This window comes from Neovison vison, chromosome 1 (genome assembly GCF_020171115.1).
Source record: "Neovison vison isolate M4711 chromosome 1, ASM_NN_V1, whole genome shotgun sequence".
Lineage (NCBI taxonomy): Eukaryota > Metazoa > Chordata > Mammalia > Carnivora > Mustelidae > Neogale > Neogale vison.
The window spans coordinates 82340667-82365411 of record NC_058091.1 but is presented as its reverse complement, the minus strand read 5'-3'; the positions used below and the strand labels follow the sequence as shown (position 1 = coordinate 82365411).

At 41.1% G+C, this 24745-nt stretch overlaps 1 protein-coding gene across 1 annotated transcript in view; it reads left to right on the top strand.

Moving 5' to 3' along the window:
- Positions 1-24745, top strand: part of DCBLD1 (discoidin, CUB and LCCL domain containing 1) — a 67580-nt gene that overhangs the window by 32915 nt on the left and 9920 nt on the right. The window contains 5 exon segments of the mRNA XM_044250029.1: positions 5940-6074; positions 7706-7757; positions 11137-11209; positions 17758-17891; positions 23442-23482. Of these exon segments, the coding sequence (XP_044105964.1) occupies positions 5940-6074; positions 7706-7757; positions 11137-11209; positions 17758-17891; positions 23442-23482 (435 nt within the window).

Here is a 24745-nt window from a genome sequence, read left to right as displayed (position 1 = left end):
AGAAAGCATCCTAAACTTCTATCGGCCAGACCCTTCCACACAAGGTGTCTCATTGACATAATCATAAGCCTCAAGGAGAAAAAGCTATGGGCCTCCTCTCCCTCCTCCTTTCTGCCAGACCCTTCCCAGGAGACACTGTCATTTAGTGTCAGTTGCCATCTTTTGTTGGGAGAGGAGTAATGGCCTAGGTGGGTTCTGAGCTCTAGCCTTTTTTTGTTTTGTTTTTAAATATTAATTTATTTATTTGTCAGACAGAGATCACAGGTAGGCAGAGAGGCAGGCGGAGAGAGAGGAAGGGAAGCAGCCTCCCCGCAGAGCAGAGAGCCCAATGTGGGACTCGATCCTAGGACCCTGGGATCATGACCTGAGCCGAAGGCAGAGGCTTTAACCCACTGAGCCACCCAGGAGCCCCTCTGAGCTCCAGCTTTAAGGCATTTCTTGACCTGAGCCCCAGAGCCTCAAGGAAAGCCACACCTTTGTCTTGGAATCTGTCTGATTCATTTATCATCTGTCGCTGATTTTTGTCTGGGAACCAGAGACCAGAACTCTCCAGGGATGCCACTTACATTCTTACGTGACTATGGTTTTAATAGCACCATCCAGGAATATCCTTTTTTCATGCTAATTCCCCTCCTTTTCAAAGAAAATGGCCCTGAAAATTCTGTAATTTTGTATGATGACCCTATTTCAGTCTGCGAGCAAGGACAAACTGTGCCGTTTGACTGCAATGAAAAAGCAAGTGGGAAACGGATGCCAGTGTAAAGGCGTTTGCAGCTTCAGCATTTCTAGAGATTGCCTCATCAGCACGCCTCCCAGCACAAACGTGGGCCGTGACAGCGGCCACTTTCCTGGCCGCCGGTTGTGTGCTGTGTGGCTGGGACACTCATGGGACGGGTCACTTGGGTTCATCAGCAGGTTCTTATCTCTTGTGAGAAATTACATGTGTGCTGCAGAGGGTGTTCGTAAGGTTGATGAAAGTTTTTAGGACGTTTTCTTCTGGTTGTTTAATTTGATTTATGACATCTCTCAAGAGTCAGGTCTCTTGTTTCTCGCCACTGAGAGTATGCATCAGGATGGGGAGGCGGTCCCTGGGTTTGTGTTTATTTTTGCTTCTAAATGGCATGTACCCCAGTTTTTAAGCACATCCTTCTCGCAGACGAAACAATAACTTAGTGTCATCCGTTTCAAGATGAAAAGCACACAGCCGCCTGACATGGCTTGGAGCAGTCATTAACCAAACTGTTATTGCCTTGTAATGTGGCGTCTGCGACAGTCCACAGAGAATGTTGTTGTGGCATAAATTGTGGTATGGAATGGACTGTCAAGACTGCCAGAAGAACAAGAGGATTTGGGCTTGGCTCGGGGCAGACAGTTCATTCTTCCTTGTAGGACAGTTTTCTTTTATTCACACTTAGAAAGATGAAAGGTTTCCCCCACAGCTGCTCATGGAACAGTAGCTCCAAACAAGGGATGTGTTGAGAGGAACTGGCCTACTGTGCTCAGTGAAGGCAGCTCCTACGGTTCCTGGCCCTTTCTTCCTTTGTGCATGGAATCAGTGCATTGTCTGCTAGGTCTTGGTCTCACGTGCGGTGCCAAATGCCACAACACTATTCCATTCGGCATCACTGAGGGCTCTTCCCACAATCCAGGGCTACCAATTTTATTTCACAAAAGGTAGAGGTATTTATTTTTCCTGATTTGTCTGCCTGCTTGATGAACTGCCTTTCCCCAGTGCCCCAGTCTGATGGGAACTGGGGACAGCAGAGTGAGATGGAACCCACCTCCCTGACTGGGACCGAGGGGAGGGAAGATGGAAGTTAGCAAGTCCAAGTGCTGCAGAACACACAGCATGGCCAGGTGTGAAGCACACATGCATCCAGAACTGGGAGTCCTCTGCTCAGATCTGCTACTGTTCTTAAGACCCCTTCCAGAAAGACGGGGGCTTGGGACTAAGACCACAACCATGATCATCTTAGAAGTCACCAAGCCAATATTGGGTTTCCTCTGGAGTTGTCTTTGGGAATGTAGAAATACAAGCTAGCCCCTTTTTAAAAGCCTCGATGGAGAATACTAACAGAGAAATACATTGTATGGCCAGGCATGGGCGGAGGATGGCTTTGTCATAAGAAAAGCTATAATTCTCCATAGAGTTTGGCTGAAAAACTGAAAATGTTGATTGGGACAGACTGGTCGGTTCCTTCAGTGCCTTCCCATTCATTATTTTTCTCTCTTACCATCAGTTAGTCTCTTTTCCCTTGTAACTCGAAGAATGCAGTTATTAACTTCCATTCTGTGAGAAGGAATCTGTCTATCTGTCAGGCCTTCAGACAGGAAATAATGGATGTTTTGCCACAGGCAATACAACAGGCAGGATTGGACTTGGACTTTGAGCCTCCCTGCTAGCGTAATGCTGCCTCTGCCCCTCGTGATGGTTGAGCGGTGAGGACCCTAACAGAGTAGCTTATAATCTTGCGTTCATATGGAGAGGGTATATCCCATCCCATCTAGGGTTTACTTATAGTGGGAGAGAGATCGGTGCCTGAGGGGGTAAAAGTGATTGAAGGAGTGTGTGTGTTTACATTTTATCTTTGAACTTCTTCCAGGAATATTTACATTCCTATCATGACTGTGGGAGGATACAACCAAATTAGAGTTTTACTATAGTTTTGTGTTTTGGGTGGGTAGGAAGTTATATGTATTGTGTAACAACCTAGCATGATGACATGCACTCTTGTCTCTTTGTGGAAGATATATGCAGTGTTGCAAGCTTTCCTTTCAAATGTTCCATAAAAATCTAAAAAAGAAAAAAAATTCCAGTTATTTAGCCATGAGAAAGAAGGACATCCTGCCATTTACAACAATAGAAATGGACCTTGAGGGCACTATGCTAAGTGAGATAAGTCAGACAGAGAAAGATAAGTACTGCATGATATCAGTTATATGTGGAATCTTAAACAGCCAAGCTCATAAAAACAGAATAAAAGGGCGTAGTTACCGGGGGACCATGGTGTGCTGGGGTGGGCAGATTGATGTTATTTAAGGGTACGGGCTTGCAATGAGGAGTAAATATGCCTCAATCTAATTCACAGTATAGTGAAAATAGACCGCAGTATTGAAATTGACTGTTGAACAATGCAGGTTTGAATTATGTAGGTCACTTACACATGAATTTTTCTAATACAGTACTGTAAGTGTGTTTTCTCTACCTTATGATTTTCTTAATGCTTTCTTTTCTCTAGCTTACTTTATTATAAGAATGCAGTATATAATATATATCATATACAAAATATGTGTTAATTGACTGCGTCTCTTACTGGTAAGGCTTCTGGTCAACAGTAGGCTGTTAGTGGTAAGTTTTTGGAGAATCAAGAGGGACACCTGGGTGGCTCAGTCAGTGGGGTGAACAACTCTTGATTTTCTGTCAGGTCATGACTTTGGGGTCCTGGGATTGAAACCCCCATCCCCCACCCGCCATTGAGCCCCATCCTTGGGAGTCTGCCTGAGAGTTTCTCTTTCCTCTGCCCCTCCCCCACCTTCCTAATCCCTGCCCCCCCCCCACGTGGGCCTGTGCTCTCTCTAAAATGAATAAATTTCTTTAAGAAAAAAAAAAAGTTTTGGAAAGTCAAATGTTATCCATGGGTTTTCAGCTACACGGTCAGCTACGCGGGGGTTGGCATCCCTAACCACCACATTGTTTGAGGGTCAATTGTATGATTGCCAAACTTACTAAGAGACTAGACCTAATTATTCCAACTACAAAAAGAAATAATTATGTAACATGATGGACGTGCTAATTATCCTTATAATGACAATCATATTAAAGTATACCAGTGTATCAAATGAATATACAGTACACCTTAAAATTACATATATAATTTAGTACAAAATGTATTTGAACTAGAAAAATCCAAACAAGTTCTCACTGATCATCAGTTTAGATTTGCTTCCCTCACTGTTTATTAGGACTCATTGGAATGCTACAGAAACTGGAGGAGGGATTTGTATCATTATCACGGTTTGGAGAGGAGTATATACACTATTATTTCCTCCTGGGAAAGGAGGAAATTTGCTAAATTTGCCAAATCTGATTTACCGATAGCAACACGTTGCTTGTTATTTCATTTTTATTCTTAGATTTGCACTGATCTCTGCAGAGAACAAAGGAATTTCAAACATATGTAAAACAAAGTTGCAAAAGTCGAGTATAGTAACCTGACTCACTTTAATTGTGAAAAATGTTTATTTTACATAACTCTACCAAAAAATGGATTTAATATAAATTGCTTCTCTACCATGCTGCAAGCACTGTTCAAGTTTACAAACGGCCATATATTTATTACACTAATGGTTTTCTTTCCTTTCTTGCTTTTCCACATTTCTCTTCCTGACTTCTTCATGATTTTTTATAATGCCAGGATTAAATCTTTCATGCATCTTTATAATCAGGTTTGGCTTTTCAAAACTGTTACAAACAGAAGAACATTTAACTTTATTCCAATTCTAACAATATTTGAAAGGCCACCACATACCAGGTCTTGTATAAGCTGCCGGTGATAAAGTGATGGATAGAAAAGTTTCTCACCCCACGGAACACAGTCTAAAAGGAAAATAGAAATTATTTATTTGTCTCTCTTAATGTATTCATTCATTCATTTATTTATTTAACTACTTATACTAATTACTAAGTACGTCTGCAGCTCTCATTATATGCTAGGTGCTATTCTAAGCAGTTTGCTACTATTTCATGTAAACAATTGTATATGATGAGTAATCTCTAAAGAGGTAAGTCATCATTTTTAATTTGGATTTCACTATAACTTAATAATAGGGAACAACAGAGAGTTGAGGCATGAAGATAAACACATAACATTTCTCTTTTATTCAATTACATCTTCCAAATGTGAGACCTGGACAGGACAAAAGAGAAGTCCAGTCCCATATAGCAGGAGAGAGATGCTTAGTGGGGGGGTTCCTCATCCTCTTCCAAACCTTTTTCTTTCCCTCCTCCTTCCTTAACCTGTTGTCAACACTGCTGTCACTGTGGACTGGTAACCCGGTGTTGCTGTTGACTCCTTCCATACTGTTTTATTTGGGGAGAAGTTAATGAAGAACCCCTGTCTTCAAACTTCGCTTGTTAATCCCTATTTTCTTAGAATTACTATGTCCTACATACATGATTTTCAAGAGGACAGTTTACAAACTAAACTTAAACTTGAGTAGTTTGAGGAAGGTCTTTTTTTCTTTTTTAGTTCCAAATCTAATTTTGACTTTTAAAAGTTCATGGAGCTTCCTATTGCTTTTCAACTAACTTATTCTAGAAATGATGTACTGTACTCTTAATTGCATAATTTATACTACAGTATTTCAAAAGCCTTTAGAAATTTCTTCTGGTTTTTTTATAAACTTCATTTTGCAAATCAAAATAAATTATATGGGTTAACCAAAAGGTACTGTAAGAGAGAAATAAATGTGTAAACTGCATGAGAATAAGATTGTTACCTTGCATTGAACTGTCTTTTAATTCTGGAAAACTCCTTGAAAAAATATTTGTGAGTTTCTCCTAGCAAATTCAGGGGACCCCTAGAATATCGCCTCTGTGAAAACATTTTATTGACTACCTAATGTATTTGACCTTTGTTAGTCTTCTTTTACAAAAACTGAAACCTATCTCTTGGGTCGTTCACAATTAGCTAGTTCAGCCTATTGCTTATCTAGATTTAGCTACACCCCCACCCCTTGGCTTGTCAGTATCATCAAGTCCACATTTAGGCCCTAATTACAAGTTCTAATAATAAGCAAAATTTCAGTTGGGTAACAACTGCAATCTTAAATATGCATTGTCTTCTAAAATTCACCTTTAAGGGAAAAATAAATACCATATACCAATTCTTTGTGCTGGTCTAAGTTTTGAATGTGCCAAAAGTGTGCTTTGTTTTTAGGACCATATTGTGGAAGTTCGCCTGTCCCCAAAGAACTCCTATTGAACACGAACGAAGTCACTGTTCGCTTTGAGAGTGGATCCCACATTTCGGGGCGGGGATTTTTGCTGACCTATGCCAGCAGTGACCATCCAGGTATAGCAGAAGATCTGGTGGTACAGATCTAGGTGGCCAGATCTGTCAACTTGTGTCTGTCTAAGAATTCCTCTTGCTCCTTTTATCACCATCACGGGACAGAACTGTGACCCAATATAGAATATGTGAAGAAAGAGAAGGATGCAGTGCCTTTGTAAGCAGTTAGGTCTGAACTTGGAATGCTTTTATCAAGCATGTTAGATTGATCAGTTGACCTATGTGAGAGAGGTTGATCTCATTTTCTTAGAAACCTTGGGTGATGCATCTTTGGGACTTTAAGGACTGGTTATTCTCTGGAGCCCTCCCCAACATTTCTTAGCCTAGGGAACAAGCCTTTTAACCAGTGGCACCTCTACCCTCCATGCCCTGTGTCCGCTCACATACACCAGTGCACCAGCATGGAGGAAGCATGGGAGTGTGAGTCACATGTGAAGTCACTGTCACAGTGTGCCTTAACCTTGGAGCTGACACTTGAGCACGAGAGAAGGGAAGCATAAAAACTGATGAGGAAGGAAAGCATGACCTCTTGTCCAGACTGCTCCAGGGTGATTTCTGTATCCACACTCCATGGCTGCCCAGGGTCACAGACGTACCCAGAGTTTCTACTCTTGGTCCCTGCTGGCAGAAATGTCCTAGAAAGGGGGTGCACCTTCATTTCCCTCTAAGTCAATCAAATCTGGCCAATCCCAACAGACCCCAGCAGGTTGAGCGTTCACCATATGTTGCTCCTAAGAACTACTGAATATGTTAAGGAAAGAAAGAATTTTTGCAGCAAGTGTGGAATATTTTGGAAACTATCCTAGGTTGATCTAAATGCATTAAAATCCATTGCATTTTAACATGCCCATTGCTGGGTGTTTATTTAGTTCTGTTTTCCAAAGAGCATTCTCTTTTTTTAAGTCCTTGGTCCTGACTGATCAGAGTGGAAAGGTTGTATTCTCAATAAGCATGTGGCTCCATGGTCATTCAGATGCCTCTAGCTAAACTGCTGAGTTAAAATGTTCCCAACCTTCTCTATGAACTACATCAGGCTTTTGAAATTGTTTTCCTCTTGCCAAGGGAGGTTATTATACACATGATCTTTGTAGGCATGTGGTGGACAGTAATGAACCAGTGTTGGTTTTTCTGTTTGAAATAGTTCCTGTTACCATTCACTGGGAAATTGCTGAAAAACCATGGTTGGTGGTAGAAATGAGAAATGGAGGAAATCGGTTAAATCCTGAAGACAGTATTCTCAGTTTTAATTTATTTTTAAATGGACAAATTCAGATAATAAGTGGATAGTGAATAAATGCTTTTTAAAAATCCATATTTAAGGGTGCCTGAGTGGCTCAGTCAGTTAAGCTTCTGCCTTCTGCTCAGGTCATGATCTCAGGGTGCTGGGATCAAGTCCCACATTGGGTTCCCTGTTCAACAGGGAGTCTGCATCTCCCTCTCCCTCCACTTCTCCCCCGCCACCCCCACCTTGTGCTCTCTTACACCTCACTCTCTCTCAAATAAATAAAATCTTTAAAAAAAATTTTTTAAATCCTTTTTTTATTTAAAATTACTTAAAATTCTTTTTTTTTTTTTTTGAGCATGAGTATCCTTCCATTCAGTTTCCTTATTGCAATTATCTTTTTTTATGACAGATTTGATAACATGCTTGGAACGCGCTAACCATTACTTGAAGACAGAATACAGGTAAATACAGTGTCCAGGCTGTGCTGCAGGCGTATGTTGCTGGACATTATGTTTTCCTTCACATTAAACCAGATAAAGTAACTTATTTGTATTTAATGTTTTTAAAGTCATTTATTTTGTAAGTAATGAATACTTGAAATGCTTTCCTGTATAGCAGAGATCAGCAAACTTTATGTCCAGGGCCAGATAGTAAATATTTTCAATTTTGCAGGCAATGTTGTCTCTTTTGTATCTATTCATAGTTTCTGTTGCTGCTGTGATATGAAAGCAGTCATAGATAGTATGTATGTGTGGCAATGTTCCAATAAAACTTTATTTACAAAAACAAACAGCAGTGTGGATTTGGCCATGAGCTACAATTTGCTGACCCCTGAGTTCTACTATGAGTACCAATGAACCATAGTGGAGTCTAGAATGTGTTTTTTTTTTTTACTTGGCCAACATTTGGAAGTGACTTTTGGTAATTCCTTCATGTTCAGAAGGAGTTCATTTTGTCTTTCTCACAAAAGCAAAACTTACTGAGAAAAGGAGATGAAATTTTTGATTCCAGCTTTACTTTAAGTGGAAAAATTACTGAATCTTTTTGATGTACCTTTCCTGGTCTATAAAGTTAAGAGCAGTCTGGAGCAGAATTTCTCAGCCTTGCCACCATTGTTATTTTGGGTCAGATGATTCTTTGTTATGAAGAGCTGTGCTGTGCCTTGTTGGATATTCACCGTCACCAGTATCCCTGGCCTCTACCCTCTGTGTGCTGGTCTTGATAACCAAAAATGTCTCCAAATGTTGCCACATGTCTTCCAGGGCAGGCAAAATTCATACCCTGTTGAGAATCACTGGTCTAGAGGGCACTGTCAGTAACACCACTAACAACAGCTAGAGCTCCTTAGAGTGCTTTCTTCATGCCAGTCTCAGCTCCCTAGGCTTTGCGTGTAAATAACTCAAGTGAATGTTCCAGTGGGCCTGAAGGTAGGTTCTGTCAGACCCTGAAAACAGAAGCACAAAGCAGTTAAGTAGCTTTTCCAGGGATACACACTTCATGAGTATGCCCAGACAGTCAGGCACGAGAGTCCATGGTCCTGACCATCTCGGATATGCTAGTAAATGAGATTATTTTATATGCAGAATCAAGTCAAGTGTTAACTAATATTAAGTCTAGCAGATTAAAAAGAAAGTGGCCAATAATATAAATAATTAGACAATAATTAAAATGACCAATAATTTACATTTACCCTATAAACTTGCTGTTCATTCATCATGGACAAATGCCAGCCTTCTCTGAGATCTTTCCAGCCGTACCTATAGAGTCCCAATGGCAATACGGCCTCTGGACATCAGTGGTCCTTTCCTGTCCTACAGAAAAGAATATACTCAGGTCTGCGGGCTTATGCTGCCAGAACATATAGGCTACAGCCCAGCTGTTTTGTAATGTTTAGGTAAGATGAGGTGTGTGACTAGTATAGGTCCACATTCCCTCATCTGTGATTGTGAAATGTAGAAAGCTTTAAAAGTCAAAAGATTTTGGGGCACCTGGATGGTGCAGTCGGTTAAGCACCCAACTCTTGGTTTTTGCTCAGGTTATCATCGCCGGGTCATGAGATCAAGCTCTGCCCGGGTTCTGTGCTCAGTGTGAAGTCTGCTTGAGAGCCTCCCTCTCCTCTGCCCCTCCCACTCATGTTCTCTCGCTCTCTCAAATAAATAAATAAATCTTAAAAAAAAAAAAAATAAGTCCAGAGGTTTTTGTAACTCATTTGATGGCAATACCTGATTAGTGCAAACCTAAATTCATTTGACAGCAAAATTGAACTTAATTGAGTCTATATAGTCTTTATGCATTGGCCCTGATATGACTGGTCAAGTATCTGATACAGAGATATAAATATATGCAGCCATCAAGTGAATAAGGTCTGAAAATCTAATGTGCACCATGACTGTAGCAGATAACAATGATTTCTATACCTGAAATTTGCTGAGAGTAGAATTTAAATGTTCTTGCCAAAAATATATATGTTATGTGTGTGTGTATATTTAAATATATACATTTATATATTAATATATGTGAGGTGATGGATATATTAATTTACTAGTTGGGTAACATATACCAAATCATCATGATATACATTTAAAATATCTTACGGTTTGCAATTATATCACAGTAAACCTGAAAAATATATGTATACCTTTTATTCTGATTACACAAGTAATTTATACCTAATGTAGACCATCACTAGCCATGTGTGGCTATAAAAGACTTATAAACTGTGACTAGTCCAAATTCAGATATGTTATGGGTATAAAATAAACTACAGATTTTGTAGACTTAATACAGAATGAAAAGGCTGGAAATATCTTGTTGAAAAACTTTTGTTCATTACATGGAGAAATGGTAAAATTTGAATATATTGGGTTAGCTAGGATATTTTATTAGTTCTGCCTTTTTTCTTTACCTGATTAATGTGGCTACTACAATATTTAAATTCTCATATGTGGTTTCCATTAAGTTATTATTGGGGAGTGAGTGCTAGTAGACTGAATCAAGATATTACAGAGTCAAATGGCATAGAAAGTGAAAGTTTCTCAAAATACTGTTCTTGGAGAGAATCCAGAGATAATCTTCCTTGTCTTCTTTATATTCATGAAAAACACAAGTTGTTATTTTATATATTTTAAGCATATCTTTTTATAAAAACAAGATCATGCTATGTATAGTGTTTAGAATTTTCTTTTTAAAAATTATATCTTGGAGGGGTGCTTGGCTGGCTCAGTCCAAAGGGCATGCAACTCTGGATCTCTAGGTCATGAGTTCAAGCCCCATGTTGGGTGTGGAGATTACTAAAATAAATAAATAAATAAATAAATAAACTTTTAAAAAGTAAATAAATAAAAATAAAAAATATATCTTAGACACCTTTGAATCAGTTAAGATACATTAGGGAAGCTCGTTGTTTAATAGAATTAATAATGCAAACTTGTATAAAACAAATAGTTATTGTGTAAAACTTGCCTTCAGGTTTACATTTTAGATTAATCTGTGTTTTCACAAGTCAGTTTCTGATTTTTTATTAAAACAAAATATGCCTGAGGTGTCTGGGTGGCTCAGTTGGTTAAGGGGCTGACTCTTGATTTTGGCTCAGGTCATGATCTCAGGGTCCTGGAATCAAACCCATGTCAGGCTCTGCGCCCAGAGTCTGGGGAGTCTGCTTGAGGATTCTCTCTCTCTCAAATGAATGAATCTTTTAAAAAAAGTAAAAACTTAAAAAAAAAAAAACATATTTCCTCCTGCATATTCTATGGAGGAGAGAAAATACATTTAAGTATAATTTATACTTTTTAGTTTAAGTGTAATTTAATAAAATATCAATTCTTTATTTCCTTTTTCCAGCAAATTCTGCCCAGCTGGTTGTCGAGACATTGCAGGAGACATTTCAGGGAATCTGGTGGATGGATACAGAGATGTGAGTAATTGAGGGTAATTTTAGGGCAGGAAGGAAATTTTTAAAAAGTGTTTATTGCTCTGCCTAAATTCATCATAAAGTTATGTCAAATAAGATCTAAAACTCTGTAGGTAAATGCACAATTCTCTTTTTTTCTGAGAATAAATGAAATAATAAGTATAAAAAACAAGATTTATTAATGCATGCCTTCCTGTTTTTAGCATTTCCACTTAAGCATGGTAAGTGAAATGGTAAATAAAACCCTTTTCAAAACCTATGAGTATAATTCCATCTATTTTTTTATAAGAGGTCATCTGGGTTTTTTTGTAATTTATTTCTTTATTTTAATGCTTCCGTTGGTTCATGTAACAGCCAAGGACATGCCCGTTCACATCACAGAGTAACAACATCACGTCTGGGACCAGGAAAGCCAGCAGCCCTGCACTTCTGTATTAGTCCTTCCTTTCTCACACCCCCAGTTTCTTCTACAGAACAAGACTCTCCATTGTATATGTTATTCCAGAAAAAAATACATTCTTAAGAAGTCGTTTGTCTAAAGTATATATCCTGTCTCCAGATCATTTCTTACTATTTACAGATCTTAATCCTGGAAATTTGGTATCCAGTTTTTGAATATTAACATTGCTACTTAAACTAGTTGAGTTTCTAGCATAAGAGAATTGGCTTGAGTTATTAGAAATGTGAAAATCTGTGTAGTGATGGAATTTTTCTAAGAATTATTGACGTGTCTTCATGCATCGAAGAAAACATACATATTCCAGAAGATGGATAATTTCATCTCCAGTAGGCGGGAAACAGACCTGGCTTTAATTTTTGCTTTTAATAGATCCTGATTCTGGAAGTAGCGTACTTTGCTATTTTGCTCTGTTTTCTTTTTTATGTATTGTCTTTATTTGCAAGACTGACATAGGATATGCATTTGGCCTATAAATTGTTTGACTCTTAAAATGATTTCTCATACCTCAATTTGAGATATACTTGACAGAGGCTATTTCTAAATGACTTCAGAAAATTAAGGGAAATAAACAGTTGAAGTGTAGTATTCTCCTCAGCAACAGAAAGTCTCTTTGTTATTTTTGCATCCACACAAGAAACTTCAAAATTATGTGCAATATTCTTGCTTTAGTTGTTTATCTCGCTTGCTCTTGACAGAGCTCAGTGTTTGAGTACAGCGGGGAAATAAACGGCCTCCTGCATGGTAGACCTGAGTACATGATCCTTAAGTGCTAGCAAACAGGTTTCCTATTTGACTCTAGTTGGTTTTTCATATCATTTGCTTTCGGAATGACTTTACCTGGAGGGAAAATTTGTATTTTGAAAACCAATCTTTTCTAAGAAGCCTTATTGGTGCCTTTTCATATATGTTGATATTGTGGCTGTATGAGTTATCTGTTGCTACATGAAGTATGACTCCAGACTTCAATTAAAACAACCCATGTGTTATCTCTTATGTTCCATGGGTCAGGAGTTTGGGTACAGCTTAGCTGTGTTCTCTGTTTCAGGATCTCAAAAGGGTGCATCCAAGTTGTCAGCTGGGGCTGCATTTTATCTGAGGCTCCGCTTTGCCTCTCAGCTCACGTGGTGTGGGCAGCACTCCGTTACTAATGGATTGTCGAACAGAAGACCCCAGTTTCTTCCTGGATTTTGACTGGAGGCTATCCTTAGCTTCTTGCCATTTGGGCCTTCCTGACGTCCCTTCTTGCTTCTCACCCAGGGATACTCTCCTAACAAGGGAGCCTTCTAGTAAGACAGGTTATAGCCTTAGGTAATGTGATCCTGGGAGTGGCATCCCATCACCTTTGCTATGTGCAATTAGTAGAAGAAGGCAGCAGGACATGGATAGGGATTTCAACATGGACAGGGATTTCACGGTGGGAGAATGCCAGGAGGCGGGCATCCTGGAGGGTATCTTAGAGTCTGTCCTTCATGGTGCCTTCATCTTCGGAAATGTGTTCAGTGGTGGCATGTCCTTCCTGGAATCATCTTTGCAAAACCAAAGCATATTCTGTAGGTCAGGGTGACAGAATCTGTAAAACAAGTTACTAGAGAAGCTGTTAATGAAACAGGTGCTCCGTCTCAGGAAAGAAATACGTTGTCTTAAAGAACAATGACAGAAAAGGGATTGGTTCATTCTATGTTGTTCCAAAAGGTAGGACTAGGAACAGAGGATGAGAGTTATAGAGAAGCCAGATTCAGTTGCATACGAGGAAGAACTGAGCAGTGTAAGGTGGGATGAGATGTCTTGAGAAATGGTGAGCTCTAGTCCCTTGAAGTGTCAAGTGTGGGTGTTATAACCATTTGTCCGATATGGCCCGTATATGTCTGGGAAAGTGCTGTGGGGCGGAGAAATTAACTGTCAGGAATATCAGTAGAGAACTTTAACGGTCTTTTTGAATTCTTGAGGTTATGTGACTCTGCCTCCCTGACTTCTATATTAGTATGTGCTTCCCATGCCAATTACATAAAATGGGCTTCTCTTTGAGACCTGCCTCACCTGGAGACCAGAAATAACAAACCCCCAGGACAGTTTCTCTCTTGGCACCTTCTCCCAAGCCTGCTGACTATACCTGGTTTTAAGTGGAAGACATCCCTTAATAAGTGTTTTAGTAAATTCTCCATTCACCCCAAACATTCAAGAAGTACTTTAAAATAAAGGAAGACAGTGCACGGTGTGCTCCTGGCTTAGGAGGAGAAGAGGAGAAGCCAGGCCTGTTGTACACCCACAGAAAGCCAGAGGGAAATGTTATAATCGCACATGACTGTCTCCAGGTGAAGACCGTATGAGTGACTTTTTAAAAAAATATTTTCCAACATTTCTACAGTAAATGCATGTTACTTTTGTAAGAAAATGTTGCCAATATGGTAATTACAAAGACTATAGCAACATAGGAACAATTCATATGATAGAATGTGGAATTACGTTTTTATAATTTAACTTTTTTTTTTTAAAGATTTTATTTATTTATCTGTCAGAGAGAAAAAGAGAGAAAGCGCAAGCAGGGGGAGCAGCAGGCAAGGGAGAAGCAGACTCCCCGCTGAGCAAGGAGCCCAGTGCAGAACTTGATCTCAGGACCCTAGGATCATGACCTGAGCAGAAAGCAGATCCTTAAACGACAGAGCCATCTAGGTGTCCTATAATTTAACATTTTACCATCATTTTAAGATATGTGCCTTATTCATGTTTTATTAAATGCAAGCTAAATTATTTAGTCTTACATTAAACTTTATTTTAATACTGTGTTAATACTTTTTAGTATAAGCTGAGTTTCCTAAAGGAAGATAAGAAAATGCTCCAGTTTTGGGATGATTTGAAAACTTTTTTGAAAGTTGATGAGTCTTATTTCATGCTGATCTATTTGGCCATCTTTTATGGCTTAGTGAACTTCAGAAGTCATTCATACCATCAACCTGCAATTTCACGAGCCAGACAGGTATTCTTCTCAGTGTCTGTTGCGTTTCTTTTCCTACAGAATTACACTTAAATTATTTCATTTGAGCCCAATGCAGTTCACTAATTAAAACAGGCCAGTGATGTGGCTTTCCTATATTTACATATCAGCAAGGCTTAGACCTCGAAAATAGCCAGAAAATCAAAGTATAAATTCTGCCGTTCTTCAAAAGGGAATTTTTAAGGGTCAAGTTCAGTGAAAGTAAATTTTTAAGATTAATAACAAAAATCTCCAATTTAAGTGAACATCTATTTTATTTAAGTTGGTTGACTAAGAGAGGGATTTTTTTTTTTTTTAAAGGAAACAATCCCGGAAAGGGCTAATAATTTTATCATAATACTGTAAAAGCCAGATCTGGTGGTTAGTCTCTTGGAGTTGTATCCTATGGCCCACGTTTGATATTATGGAAAACATGAGCTGCAATTCAATAAATTCCATTAAAAGGGTATATACATATCATTGAGGTCGCTCAATAGTGGTCACTATGGAGAATGGGAATGTATGTTGGCCCATGATGCTTGTATTAGGTCCTATTGCTTAATGACCTGTAAACCTGACCTTTTGTAACCAAGGAGGCCGTGGACATGCCAAGTCCAGTGAGAGCTACCCACTAGGCAGGGCTCCTGGGATAAAGACCATCCCATCCTCAGAACAAATTCCAAGGAAGATAGATGATCCCAGGGACAGTGGGATTATCTGCCCAGTAACTGGACCAATTTGTTTTTCATTTTGGGGCTGAGAGAGCTGGGCAGGTGTGTGTGGACCTTATAGTCGGTATATAGGGGGCCCATTAGAATCACAAGATGACACCCACTAGAAAAGATACCAGACATCATGCAGTCCAGCCTTTTTATTATACAGAGGAATTGGGAAGCCAGGTCCAGAGTAGTGACATGACTTAGTCACACTTGGTAGAGTTAGAGGCAAAGCCAGGATAATGAGCTAAATTACCAAATTTAAATTCAGAGCTTTTCCATTACAATTGGCAGCTGCATTTTGTATCCCAAGAATCTAAAACAATGATAACAAACCTATTTAAGAAAAGAACATTCCAGATTGTTTTTCAGAGTCCATAGTCTCTCGTGGTTCACCTCCCCTTCCAATTTACCCAAATTCCCTACTCCTCTCTAACGCCCCTTGTCCTCCATGCTATTTGTTATGCTCCACAAATAAGTGAAACCATATGATAATTGACTCTCTCTGCTTGACTTAACAATCTGAGGGGTTTGAAGTGGCGGGGAGGGGGGGGAGTGGTGGGAGGTTGGGGTACCAGGTGATGGGTATTATAGAGGGCACGGCTTGCATGGAGCACTGGGTGTGGTGAAAAAATAATGAATAATGTTTTTCTGAAAATAAATAAATTGGAAAAAAAAAAAAAGAAAAGAACATTCCAGAAAAAAAACAAAAAACACCCACAAGCTGCCTATTTAGTTTAAAGATCATTATCTTTTTTGCATCTTCTAATTCTTTCTTTCTCCAAAATCAAGGAGGGTAGTGTCTGCATCTGTTTTTTAGCATTTTCATATTTCTTTTCTGTCAGGAACTCTTCCCCTCTTTTGGCTGTGATAGTCATTATTGCAAACCTGACTCGTTTTCCAGATTTAATCTAGTTTGGCAAATATATGCTCTCTCAGTCGAAGATCACAGAAATTTTCGATTTCATTGCAACCACGTTATTACAAAATACGGTTGGTCTCCTTCGTGCCCCAGATATTATAACCTTAATCCAAGAGAATTGTTCTGTGGCAAATTAAGTCAACAGTGTTATTGTTAACACAAAGAGAAATTCCCAAGTCCACTTAAAATTTCATGAGCTGCTTTTCTCAGTTTGGCATTAGCCATCATGGAGAAGTGAGACATTGCTAAAATTTATTTAGAAAATGCTGTTCCTCAGCTCCTCAGTCCTGGGCTGACTGCCTAATCACCTCCCCACACAGGTCTGTGCCCACAGGGACCTCGGGGCCTGGGCACCTCATGAACGAGTTTCAGTCCTACCCCAGCCCCACTGCCAGTGGGCCAGTTCCAGTCCCAGAGCCACCTGCTAACCGGCCAGTCAGGTGCTCCCGCTTGCTTGGTCACTCCAGGCAGCAGTGTTGGAGGACTGAGCAGATGCCAGCTGTTTGACCCTTCCAGAAGAGACTCAGGAAATGAGATGGAGGCTGTGGGCTTTGGGTTGCTCATTCTTATAGCTGTAAGACCTTTGTGAAGTTTTTGGTTCCATTTAATATTCTGTGGTTGACATCACTGTTTTGTTTTTTGGTGCCTTATTCAATCTCTGAATTAATTATAAAAGGAAACTGATATGGAAGGTTCACATTCTCAAATAATCTTGGTGTATCTGGGAAAGCAGATATAAGAAACTGATGAGTTATCTGTTCGTGCTTATCCAGCCACCCCAAAATTTCGTGGCTTAAAATTGTAGCCATGGGGGTGCCTAGATGGCTCAGTTGGTTGGATGCCTGCCCTTGGCTCAGGTCATGATCCCAGGGTCCTGGGATGGAGCCCAGCATGGGGCTCCCTGCTCGATGGGGAGCTGCTTCTCCCTCTCCCTCTCCCTCTGCTATTCTTTCCTTAGCCATGTTATTTGCTGATGAGTTTGTGGGTCAGCAATTTGGACTGGTCAGTTCTTAATCTCCCCTTGTTTACAAGAGCTCCTACAGTCATGTGGCACATCAGGTGGGACCAGAGGGTCAAAACTGGCCACGATGACGTGTGTGGCATTTGGTTGGGCTGTGTCATCTGCAGCAGAACCAAGCAAGTTATGAGGTCCATGCCATCAATTGGAGTACCTACACGGGGGCGTGATGGTTGGGAGGCGTTATTCCCTGGGGGGTCACCACGACTATAAATTAGCTACTTCCCTCTCTAGTGGATGTGTGCCCAAGCTGGTGTAAATGTGGGAACTCTGAAGTCACTTTGAGCTGGCTATACAATAATTTTTCCCCTCCTCTTTTACTTTTTATTTAAATGAATTATAATGTAGCAATGTCGTGGGTCAAATAAGGATCCTGACCACATGTTATAAGAAGATGAAAACCTCCCACCATATTTTAAATGTGTTCTTGAGTAGCCATGAGTGATGACGTTGCTGTATTTCAGACCTCATTATTGTGCAAAGCAGCCATCCATGCAGGAATCATTGCAGATGAGTTGGGCGGTCAAATCAGCGTGCTTCAGCGCAAAGGGCTAAGTCGATATGAAGGAATCCTGGCCAACGGTGTGCTCTCAAAAGAGTAAGTACTTTGTCTTTTGTTCTGAGTAGAAGGGGACCCCAAAGGCATAATTTATCAGCTCACAAGTTGGAAGGGACAGTGGGCTTATGATACCAAGGGTTTGTCAGCTGCAAAGAATGTGTGTGAGTGCTTCAAGCAGCATTTACGGTGTCTTTGTGGAAGATCAGCCCAACTGTAAAGACGCTCACTGGTTATGCAGACAAGTGAGTTGAAATGACACATCTCTGAAGGTCTGGGGCAAAGGAGTGTTTCTACTCTCAGGTTCTTTGGGAGGAGAAAATAAAGGCAATCCATTTTCAGTTTTCCCAGTTTTAATAAATTACTGATTATCTGCAATATTGCCAAAGGTACTGAAGGAGACGGGGAACTAAAATAAGCCTCCATAGAACTGCCAAGCTCCCCAGAAGATTCCCTGGAGACAAGCTCCTAGTGATGAGTAATAGTTGGGAAGTGAAAAAAAAGAGAGGACTTTTGTTAACATACACCTCTCTGCTTGCTGGTATTCTCTGCTCTTTCAGCTTCATGAGAAAAAAATATGTCAGTTGTTCAATTGTTCAGTTTTTCAACCTGAGCTTTTAATGCTTTTAGGTTTCCTCAGCTTCTGGAGTAAAAAACAAGAGCTGTTAGAACTAAATACAAGCCTACCTTGTAGTCCAGGTTGTCTGCCCATAGAAACAGGCAGCTTGGAATGGGCTAGAGGGAGGCTGTCCCTGGGAGCCTGGGAGAGAGGCTTGATCCTCAAGCCACGATGTTTCTCTCTCGCCCCCTCCCTGTCGGCCCCAGAAATGTCTTCCTGCTACCATGACCCTGTGTTTTTTGGACAGGTTGTCACATAGTGTTGGTCCCAAAAATATGGCACAAGAGAGACTACAGGCATTTCAGGATCCAGAATTAAGAAAAAGGAGGTCAGGGCCTGTATTCTCTACCACTCCCTAGACTATGTGCAGATCACCAACCATCCCCACTCTAAACCCCCACCCTGCCATTTTGCTGTGGTCCCTGCTTGTGTGCAGAAAGAACACATTCATGTTTCTCTGCTCTGTTCTCCAAGTGGGTGTGGACCATCTCAACTGGTGAAAAGAAATTATATAAGGGGGTTGATAGCTTCCCTGGTTAGGATAAATAGTGACTCTGATGTCATTTTGAGAAAGTTATACAGTAGGTTTTTTTTTCCTTTCCCTTCTGCCTTTTATTTAAATATATTACAGCTTAGTTTAGCAATATTGTAGTTCAAAGGGGATTCAGACTCTGAGTTATAATACCGTTTTTTGGGAAAATGTATCTTAAGTTCCAAAGAACCAGTTGATGAACTCATAAGTGAACTTAGGGACCAACACCCACTTCTGGATTGAGGTGTTGTCTTAAGTTCACAAGAGAGAGGATTTGGAAGTCATGGCTGAAGTTGGGGGAGAAACTGGTTAGGTCACCTTCACGAAAGAGGCAAGTCTTGGATTTGGCGGGAGGCAGGAACGGAGGCATATGGGGACACGAGAGCAGAGTCAAAGCCCAGAGAGGGACACAAAGGAGTTGTGGCAGTGAGTGCGCCAAGTGTGCGTCCAGGGCCCTGGCTGGCGGGTGGCTGAAGGAAAAGGCAGAGCTCCCATGGGCATTCCTGAGTCGGGGCTGCAGGTGGGGTAACGGGACAGGGTTTTCCAGTCCATGTCTTTCACAAGCTACGCAAGTGATGCTGTATATAATCTATAGAAGGCAGCCATCCACTAAGGACTGGGTACATGCGGTCTGCCCTCTGATGGGGAGGCTCACCGCTCTGTCTTTGTGTTCCTTGCTTACAATGGATAGGACTCCCCTCTCCTTCCCCCCTGGATTAGACTTTTAGCTTTGAGAGGTCCCAAAGTGTTCTTTTCCTATTGTGTGATCATTCAAAGACAAATCAGTCCCAAATTTAAGATCTAAAAGCTTAGTAACAGAGTACCTTTAGAAAGTAAAATTCTTACTCAAATAAATAAAATGTATATATGTGTGTATTATATTTAATTTTATGTATGCACACATGTATTTATACATACATGTATGCATGTACATGTATGTACTATATATAAATACATGCGTGTGTGTATTGTATACATATGTGCCACATATGTGCATACATATATTTTTTCACTTATGTATTTGCCTCGAGGTTTTTGGAACATAAATATTATATTCCGATTTATAATAAAAGTGATGACTTATACACACTAAGCTGTGTCAGCTTCATCTTGACTTTTGAGGATCTGTTTCTGTTTACATTTTTTATGGTCTGATATATTGACACCAGGACACTATTTCAGGAAGATGCCATGCTGTGGCCTGAATTTGTTGGGAACTGCATCTCCGGATAGGAGCAAAGAATTGCTCTGGTTTTAAAACTGTTTTTTGGGGACACCTGGGTGGCTCAGTTGGTTAAGCAGCTGCCTTCGGCTCAGGTCATGATCCCAGCGTCCTGGGATCGAGTCCCACATCGGGCTCCTTGCTCGGCAGGGAGCCTGCTTCTCCCTCTGCTTCTGCCTGCCTCTCTGTCTGCCTGTGCTCGCTCTCTCTCCCTCTCTCTCTGACAAATAAATAAATAAAATCTTTAAAAAAAAAATAAATAAAAAAAATAAAAAAAAAAAAATAAAACTGTTTTTTGTTTTTTTTTTTAATCTCTTGCCTATGTTTGTATACATTTCGATGCTTCCTTTGTAGAAAAATAGGATCATAAAAAGTTGAGCTTGTACTACTAGGATTTTATTTTACTTTTGAAAAAGCAATTATTTAAATCGTCAAAGAGAAGTTGACCTGTTCTTAATTACTTCTGGGCTTGATATAGATGAAGTCACTTTATGTAATTGGAAATTAAACGTTGGTGCAAAGAGAAGAGTCCAGAAGTGTCCACCTGGAATGAATGAGGAAGAGTATTACTTCACACTGCATGTGGTTTTTTTTTATTATAATTTTTTTTTTTAAAGATTTTATTTATTTATTTGACAGAGAGAGATCACAAGTAGGCAGAGAGGCAGGCAGAGAGAGAGAGGAGGAAGCAGGCTCCCTGCTGAGCAGAGAGCCCGATGTGGGACTCGATCCCAGGACCCTGAGATCATGACCTGAGCCGAAGGCAGCGGCTTAACCCACTGAGCCACCCAGGCGCCCATGCATGTGGTTTTTTTGAACAAATTGTTGGATTTTTGTTTTGGTGAGAAGAGAAAGTCCAGAATTATTTCAAGGTCCCTTCTTCCTTCTAGCTCCGATTTTGCTCTGGCTCTTTGTCCTGAGCAGAGAAGAGTAAATGACACATGAGCACATCTCTTGCTCTCATCCCAACTCCCAGGCTTTTGGGGGGGCAGCTGTTTTGATCTGTGCTGGTTCGCTGCCGGGGAAGCAGTGCTCCTGCGGTCATTGAACTTCTGTTCCCACACATGATTGTTTGGTGTTCAGGAAAAAACACAGAAGGAAGCGCTGCCGCTGAGGAAGAAGGAGTCCCTAAAGTAAATATCTAGGGTTCTTCTGGGATTCATCCGGGTCGGGTCACTTCCTTGATTTGAGGAGACCAGAATGGAATCAGGAAGAGAGTCTGACCTCAGCCCGAGGGTGAAGGCCCACACCACCAGCAGGGAAGGCCTTTCTTTTGGTTTACATCAGCCTCCTCCTGATTGCTTCTGGAGAGCCCTTGGGGAAGGCTGGCAACTCCAATAATCAGACTGAATTCATTCACCCTGATATGTGACTGTCTCAGGACCCCTTCGTTTCTAAAAGAGGAGGCTCATTTACCGATAGAATTCTCTCTGGGGTTGTATTTAGCTTACTAGAGGGCAATGGAAAAAACATATTCCAGCTGATCACAGAGAAGAGCCAGGCAGAGAGTTGTTCCGAGCAGAGCCTTCCTTGGCAGTGTCTTCCCAGGGCTAACTCCACAGTTATCCTTCTTTCCCTAACTTCTCTTTTTCAACAACAGCCAAATAAATATTTTAGTGTCCTGTGGCAGTGGGAGCAAGTTGAGGCCCTCCGAGTTACCCCAATATCAGGTGGCTTTATTTGGGCAAAATTTTAAGTGTAATACTTTGTGCAGGAACATGAGAAAAAAATGGAAAAAGCAGTCACATAGAGGCTCTAAATAAATTAATGAAACTTCGAATGTGAACAAGGTGCGCCTTTCTTTAAAACAGGAGAGCTGGATCTTCTCCCTGGCTTTGGTGCTATCGTGAATGGTGGCAAGTGCCGGGCCTCCCGTGGGTCCGCCTTTTCCTGGGAGAAGTGATGGGTGGCTGTGCTGTAGTCAGTGCAGAGGTTAGAAAAGAACCTTATTCGGAATGGCAGGGCTGTGGAGTCTCCACTGGAGAGTGGACAAGGAAGATGGACGAAAACATCCATTCCAGGGAGTTAGATTGCCTGGTACTTTGAAATGACAACAGCCACAAGAGCTTTGATGGGAAGGTTCTTAGACTCTTGTCTAGATGCTTTCTCGATTCTCCAAGGATTTTAACGTTCAGGACTCTTTCTGTCCATGGTTGCTGGATATAACTCAGAGTTAAACATTTAAAGAACAAGGAGCACTCTCAGATTGTAAAGTAATTGAGCACAGCAGTGACATCTACCTCTTGGGCTTTCTCTAGTATCAATATAGTGAGTACTATGCACGCAAGATTCATCTTGAGAACTCCGGATTTTCTACGTATTTTTATGCTGTTGAGTTGGTAAGGGATTTACAAAAAGGTAGATATGGTCTTGGGCCTTAGAATCTCTTCCCCACGGAAGGAGACAGTGGCAGAACAAGGCCAATAGGATGTTTGCCTGTGAGAGTACCACACACTGTAGAAATCTTAGAGTCCACAGGCCCAGGAATTAATGCCAGCTCAGCCATGGGACTGTCCCCCAGCGGCGAGGCCCAGCTCAGGCCAGGTCCGTGAGATGCTGTGCGTTTTCTCCCGTCGCACCTGTCATCCAGTATCGGGATGGCTCACGGCTGTGTGTCGCTTGCCACAGTAGGGAGCAGCGTGACTGGAGGGAGACGGGGCTGAGGCTGCCCCAGAGTGGCACCACTGGGGAAGGAGCAAAGTTTGTGGAGAAGGCAGCTAGCAAATGACATGGTCATTCTTCTAAAAATGGCCGGTCTTCTTCATTTCTCTCCGTGGTCCTTGACCATAGACCGCAGCTGGGGTGCGCCAGGGCGGCTACTGAAGCAAATGGGAGCATTCAGGGCTGTCATTCTTTCTGCCTCCATTGCCAGGGATTAATTAACTGGGTCTTAAGGTTGTTCCCGAGACTGTATGTATGCACTTCCCTTCCCCACACAATGTGGCAATGATGGAAACCACGCAAGATGTTGACTCTACAGCTGTGACTCACAGTCCTGGCCACTTGCCACCTGGGTGGCTTGAGGAACATTGCTTCCCTTCAGTGGTGCTGAGTTTCTCTCTAGAAGGCCAGGGACGAAGAAGCTAAGAGCCTTGCCAGAGTGTGGCGAGGATCCCATGAGGTGCGGGAAGGTTCTGTAGTGCCTGGGCTGTGGTGCTGTGTCCGTCATTGCGACCCAGCTGAGCACTCACCTCCTCCTGTTTGTGTTTATTGTTGCAGTGGTTCCCTGTCCGACAAGCGATTTCTCTTCACCTCCAATGGTAAGGATCCTGTTTCTCTTAAGAATTTGATATTTTAAAGTCTTCAGTGGTAGCATTTCCTCCAAGGCCACTCCGATGATAAAGTTTAAAGGATTTTATTTCTTTCCCACCACCCCCCACAGGTCACACAGCACCAAGTATGCTGTAACTTAAAAACACTGAGACAGGGGCACCTGGGTGGCTCAGTGGGTTAAAGCCTCTGCCTTTGGCTCAGGTCATGATCCCAGGGTCCTGGGATGGAGCCCCGCATCGGGCTCTCTGCTCAGTGGGGAGCCTACTTCCCCCTGCCTCTCTGCCTGCCTCTCTGCCTCCTTGTGATCTCTGTCAAATAAATAAATAAAATCTTTAAGAGAAAAAAAAAACCGACCGAGACAGTAACTCAATTAGCATGAAGTAGAACATATTTTTCTTTATAATCTAAGCTCTATCAAACTTTATGCCAAAAAAGTAAAAATTCAAAATGCCATTTATGTTAAGATAAATGCCTTTCTGTTAGATTTTAACAGGAAAAGCTTTTATTTATTTTTTTAAAAGATTTTATTTATTTATTTGACAGACGGAGATTACAAGCAGGCAGAGAGGCAGGCAGAGAGGAGGAAGCAGGCTCCCCAATGAGCAGAAAGCCCAATGCGGGGCTCAATCCCAGGACCCTGGGATCATGACCCGAGCCGAAGGCAGAGGCTTTAACCCACTGAGCCACCCAGGCACCCCAGGAAAAGTTTTTAAATATTACAGTTTGATTTATGTTTATCTTGAATAAAGTGATTGAACATGAGTGTGCAAAATAAAGGCTTTTTAGCCCCACCGTCACAAAATACATTCTGTGGAAATATTCTTTCAACATAAAGTAAAATGTTTCCAGGAGAACAATATGAATATGTCTTCTTTGTCCAGGAGAGGAGTGTTGCCTTTATTTGCTAACCTTCGCATTGTCTTGGACATGGTAAAAGTTAAGTCCTAAGGACAATGCTGAGTACGATTTACTGATCTTCAGAGCACCCGGATGTCCTTTCTCTTCAAGAACACAGACAATATGTCCCCTTTAATCAAATGAGAAGAAACTTGGTATTTTAAACCTTTAAGACACATTGTACTTTGCTGAAATGAGGGTGAATGTAGAGATCTCAAAAGGAAAATCTATAGTAGGAACAAAGAGATGTCATTTATAGGAGATGTGACTTCAGTGAGATCCATTAAAAAGAAAAGCAGCAAGTGGAAGGGACCACAGTACAAATGAGTCAGATGAAAAGTATAGGTTATTAA